Source organism: Myotis davidii, unplaced genomic scaffold, assembly GCF_000327345.1.
Source record: "Myotis davidii unplaced genomic scaffold, ASM32734v1 scaffold766, whole genome shotgun sequence".
Classification (NCBI taxonomy): Eukaryota; Metazoa; Chordata; class Mammalia; order Chiroptera; family Vespertilionidae; genus Myotis; species Myotis davidii.
The window spans coordinates 212,790-218,860 of NW_006296846.1; the positions used below are offsets into that span (position 1 = coordinate 212,790).

Sequence of the window (6,071 nt, forward strand, 5' to 3'; positions counted from 1 at the left end):
CTCAGAGCCTGCTGGGAAGCTTGGCTTCCTCCATCACTGGAGCAACCAAGCCTCCTGCTCTCTTCAGCTCCGTGGCTGCCGGCTGCCATCTTGATTGGGTTAATTTGCATATAGTCACTCTGATTGGCTGGTGGGCGTTGCTTAAGGTGTAGCGAAGGTACGGTCAATTTTCATGTTTGTCTTTTATTAGATTAGATACTAACTAATAAGCAAACAAGGAATGATAGGATCAGAATATTGCTAGTGTGTATTACCTGATTAGTTTATGAACCTAATAAGAAATGGTTATCAGTGGCCGATAACATGATTATTGGTGATTGATAACATGGAGAGAAAATTATGTAGTATCTATTCCCTGATAGAGTACCCAGTACTACATATGAAGTAGTATTGCTAAAAAAACTAACACACAAAAATACCTGACCTGAATCTGATCAAGTTTGCATATCTAGTCACTGACTTACAGGAACTTGAAAGAGAAACATGTTAAATGACAGCATAGGAATGCATTTACTAAAATCTAGACATGGGAAACTTCTATAGAATAAATGACTTGCAAAAAAAACTATGCAAAAAAATCCTGAGAAACTGATTATAATGTGTGAATTATTTAGGTATTTATTCAAGCAAACTTGAAACAATTTAAAAGACAATTAGGTAATGTAAACATTGATTGGAAATTTGATATTAATGAATTATTATGATGATTTTAAGATGTGATAATTCTAGTGAAGTCATTTTTAAAGACATTCTTCTCTTTTAAAGGTTCATATTAAAATATTTATTTTAGATAAAAAAAACAATGATGGGGTTAAGGTTCCTATTTCTAGGTCAGTGTCATTTTCTCAGTTCTAAAAAATATTTTAAACAATATTTTCCTCAGTGAATGTTAAATGACCTATTATTACCATTAATCGGTAGCTTTTTATGTGTGTGTGTAAATCTAATTGTATCATAAAAAACCTTAGATTCCAAGGAAAATTTTGTTTACAATTCATCTTGTAGCACTCATTTTAGTCAGAGAATCTCTGCATAATTACAGATCTTATAAGCCTGAAAAAATTTATGACAAACATGTGTAGAATCTTCATTATGTTTAGAAAACTCAGAATTTTTCTTGTAATAATGATAACTCAAAGGGATTTGGAAATCATTTTCATTTTCCCCGATTGGACTTACCTGTCTCCCATTTGCATGTAAACTTCCTTTCCTGCATATTTTCATTGGCCCAATAAGCCCAGTGAATATATCTTTGGTGGGATCTACAGCAGAATAATACATCTTAGCTAGACAGATGGGGTCTTTGTAAGTGGGTCCCACTTCTTCAGGGACAGTCCATTCATAGGTGAAAGTTTGTTTAGATGCCACATGGGAGGCTGAAGGAGGAGGCACACCTGTGAGAAAGGTCACATTGGGAGGTTAAGTGTACTTTCTAATGTGGTGATTTGAACCAGAAAGTAGACTGGGTTTAGTCTAGGATCATGGTCAGCAAACTGCGGCTCAAGAGCCACATGTGGGTCTTTGGCCCCTTGAGTGTGGCTCTTCCTAAGCCTTAGGAGTACCCTAATTAAGTTAATTACAATGTACCTACCTATATAGTTTAAGTTTAAAAAATTTGGCTCTCAAAAGAAATTTCAATCATTGTACTGTTGATATTTGGCTCTGTTGACTAATGAGTTTGCCGACCACTGAGACTCTAGGATAATCTGCTTCTGAGCTTATGAATTTGAATGGAATCCTACTTGAATGAAATCCTACTTGTGCTCCTGTGTCAGGTCCCCAATGAGGTGATTTCCTCCAGGAAGCTTCCTCTAAACCTGTCTGAGATGGGTGCCTGCTACCATCAGAATGTTTATAACCCCCCACTCCCACCCCCGCCCTCACCCCCAATTCACATTCTGGAACCCTAATGTCCAATGTGATGGTGAGGCCTTTGGGAGGTGATTAAGTCATGAGAGTGGAACCCTCCTGAAGGGGATTAATGCCATTATAAAAGAGGCTACACAGAGCTCCTTAGCCCTTTTACTAGGTGAGGACACAGTAAGAAGTCTGAGGCCCAGAAGAGGGTTCTCACCTAACTATGCTCTGATCTTGGACTTTCAACTTCCAGAATTCTGAGAAACAAATTTCTCTTCTTTATAAGTCACCCATTCTGTGGTATTTAGTTACAGCAGCTTGAACAGACTAAGTGCCCCTCTTTGTGCCCTCACATCTCCTTAAGAAAGTCTCTGGCACCTTTCATGTTACATTGTGTATATTCCTCCACGCCCATCCAATCAGAATCTTCTTGAAGGCAAGCATTAATTCTATATTTCTATCAGCTAGAACAACACTTGGAAATAGGGGGCAATCAATGACTTTTCCATTGAACAGAACTGAACTAAAAATAATTTTATAACTGAAAGAGAGTTTGTTGGTGATCCTGTTCACAACCTCCCAATTTTACACTTCAGGAAACCGAGGCCAGAAAGACAGAATAACATGCCTGCTCTCACACTGAAGGTGGTGGCAAAGCCACCAGTCTTTATTGGTCAGGCTTGACATATAAAAATACCTAAATACATCCATATCATGGAATATTTTGTATTATTAAAATACATTTGTAAAATACTTATAATGCTAAGAACAAATTCTGGTTATTAAATTATGGTGATAAGTATATTTATATACTACAAACTCAACTATGTTTAAAATATTTCTTATACATACACAGATGAAAGCGTAGAGGAATTATATAAAAATGTATTAGTGGTTGTCTATAGTATTTTCCCCCCCTTCTTTCTGAGGTTAGTGTAGTCCAGGGCAAGAGCAGAATGGTTGCGTATGTTCTGCATGACTCACCCAGGATGCCAAGATGCTCCTCTTCAGGGCTTCTCTCCTTTCTATTTGTGAAGGAGGCATCTGTGTACTCACGATAAACCAGCTTTTTATGTCTATAGAACTCTGTCTACAGAGTTCTTATAGAACTATGGAGATATTTTGGACTATACCTATTTAGATTCTTTAAATATTCTAAAATGATCATCTAATATTATAATTGCAAAAACTTTTAAAAAATCACCCAAACAGTACTCCAGAAATGTATAATTGACATCACCCAAATAAGTTACTGTCAGCATTGTCAGTAATTGTCCAGTTAGGGATGGACAAAGTCCCATCACCCAACTGGAATTGGTGGGAGCAGAGGTGTACTTGCTTCCTGATGATATCTGGGCAATTTTCTCAGAAGTCCTGTTTTCAGTTTTGATGGGACAGTTTTCCAGAGGTGAGTGGGTTTTTAAATGGGGTCAATTGTTAGAGAGTGCTGAACTCACTTCCATTCTGGGGGTTGTAATGGGAGGCGTAATATGTGCCCTCATTGTTCTTATTGACTCTCATCCCAATTGGCTCAATACTCAGGGGGTATGCTCCTCTGTTATGGAAGGTGACTCTGATGGTGTCTCCTACCTCTGCCCAAATGACAGGACCTAGGGACAAAGAGAGAATTATTATCTCTTGGTATGTACCATACAGAATATATAAGATGATTATTTTCTTTGGCTTGTCCTCTGACAAGAATCACTGTGAGAAACATGCTATCTGCAGCAAATAGAAAGCTTGGTTTTTAAAAGACCATTATCAATTTGATATGGTAAGACTAGAAAGAGATGAGCAGGGTGTTTTGATTCAGTTTCAGGTTCCTGAAATTTGTTCTTATTTTTATCCAAGTCTGTTCACAAGCTTTATGCATCTACAAAAACCTATGCAGAGTGTCTAAGCTTTACTTTACCTAGTCTGTTGGCTAAATGTGTGTTATTATTAAGAGTCAGGGGAGTGCTATAAACCTTGAGCACCCAAACTGGTAAAGTCAATCATCTTGGATGTGAAGACTAACACTGCTGTGAATTTTTCATCATCAAAATTCATTTTATCACCAAATACAGAATAAACCATAGATGTACAATACACAAATATTCTATGCGATATTTAAAACACCATTTATTTAGAGCTGCTTATGTGCTTTCCTGAGTGTTTATGTGAATTAACTTATTTAATCCTTACAACAACTTTATGAGCTAAGGACTATTATTGTTGTTGTTCCTATATTATGGAAAGGGAACAGGCATAGAACATTGAGCACTCTCAAAGGTCATTTGCCTAACAGGTGAAGAATGAGGACAGTCCGAATCCACGCACTCTACTATTCTACCCCAGTGACTTGAGCAAGAACCAGTCTTTGGGCTTTGACTCAGGGAAGCCTACAGAAGGCTCCAAGACAAACCCAGCCTGACTCATTAGTAGCTGGGAGTTTATTTCTAAGGGAATATATCTATTTAAACAATATGACCTAAACACACAATTCCCCTTACCTCTTTGAAGAAAAAGAAATCATCATTTAGAGTCAGAATGGTTTTTAATGATAAAGATTTACTATTGGTAACTTATATTTGGAAAAAAAAATAGCTGGTGCATTTTACTTATGATTGCTCTTCCACATCCCTAGTATTTTTCCCCCCTTCTTTCTGAGGTTAGTGTAGTCCAGGGCAAGAGCAGAATGGTTGCGTATGTTCTGCATGACTCACCCAGGATGCCAAGATGCTCCTCTTCAGGGCTTCTCTCCTTTCTATTTGTGAAGGAGGCATCTGTGTACTCACGATAAACCAGCTTTTTATAAGAGCCTCCAATTCTTGCAGGACCATGTTCAAAAAATACCTCTGAAGCACTGCCAAAAGAAAAGCATTTAACGCTGGAGTTGAAAGCAGAATAGAGAACAGGTATTCACCCAGGATACTAATTGAAGAGAAAAATTCTGACCGGTGCTTAGAGATAATTATTACCCATGAATTACTAAATACTGAAACAGAGCAGACAAGACAAGGCCACTTCCTGAAAGGATGATCAGATAGGAATGGAGAATCATGGAAAAGAAGTTTCACTTTTTCAAGTGAAGTAAAAAAATTTCAAGAGGGCCAATGTCAATGGCCAATGGTTAATAAATTATCAAAAACTGAAATTTTAAACAAATTATGAAATCTTTAAAAATACAGTAGCTACTGCTTATTGCATATGAACACCAGCCAGATGCAGCTTTATTTATTATCTGAAACTCAAATGGGAATGCAATAAAGTTTGTAATATTCTTCCCATTTTACAAATGAAGAAATTTAATCTTAGCAAGACATTTGAGTGGAAGTACAAGAGACTTTGTTGTAAAGTCTGAAGGCAACCACCCCTAATTGTTCCTTGACCTTTCCAAACAAGTCTGTGTATATGTGGACCCTCGGGTGTTTACTGGAATCTTTATGCTTAATCTTTATGTTTAAAGGGTTCTACTGATGCCTGTGTCTTCCCAAGAATGCTTACCCTACTGATTGTATCTAAAAGTTAATTTTAGTTCAAACTACTGTTACAATAAAAGCCTGAAGAGGCAGGCAAATGAGGCTGTTTGGTTTCTCTAGCCAGGCAGTCCCTTAGCCCTCTCTTTCACAGAAACGTGTGTCAGAGTAATCATTCATTTGCTGCTCAGGGTCTGCTGGTAAGCCCCAGCAATTTGACTTTACAAAAATAACCCCATTCATCTCTTCTTTCATTTGACAAATATATTAAACACCTGCCACTTGCCAGGAACTGCGATGTGCTGATGACATACCATAAGCAAGCTGGACCTGTCTCTCTGTGCACCTGACATCTGAAAGGAAGATAGAACTAGGAACCAATCAGTATAATAACATGACTTAGCATGGGGTATTGTGGAGCATTTCTCCTGGAGTTAGGGAAAATGGTGGAAAGAGCCCCGAAGGCTTCCCAAAGGAAGTGATGTTTTAAATCTATCTAGAAGAGAAGCAGAATTAAAAAGATGAAGTGTATATAGTAGGGAGTAGGGGGCAGGCATTTACAAATAGGAAATAGCCAGTAGAAAGGCTCGGAGGAGAGATGGAGCATGGCATGCTCCCCACAATTTGGCAGCAGCATAGCATGCTGGGCAGGGCAAAGGAGCAGAGAATGAGGGATGGATAGGAACGACTAATTAAGGTTGCAGTACTCCATCCCAGTGGGAAAGGTTTGAAAGCTTTAAGCATTTAGAATTCATG

The 6,071-nt window shown here is 38.0% G+C and overlaps 1 protein-coding gene across 7 annotated transcripts in view; it reads right to left on the bottom strand.

Moving 5' to 3' along the window:
* The window catches only part of CP (ceruloplasmin (ferroxidase)), a 99,588-nt gene that overhangs the window by 68,040 nt on the left and 25,477 nt on the right, over window positions 1-6,071 (bottom strand). For all 7 annotated transcript variants that reach the window (XM_006772578.2, XM_006772575.2, XM_015569705.1 and 4 more), the window contains 3 exons: window positions 4,563-4,702; window positions 3,315-3,467; window positions 1,180-1,394 (listed from right to left, as the gene is read on the bottom strand). In XM_006772578.2, the coding sequence (XP_006772641.1) occupies window positions 1,180-1,394; window positions 3,315-3,467; window positions 4,563-4,702 (508 nt within the window). The remainder of the gene's footprint in view (window positions 1-1,179; window positions 1,395-3,314; window positions 3,468-4,562; window positions 4,703-6,071) is intronic.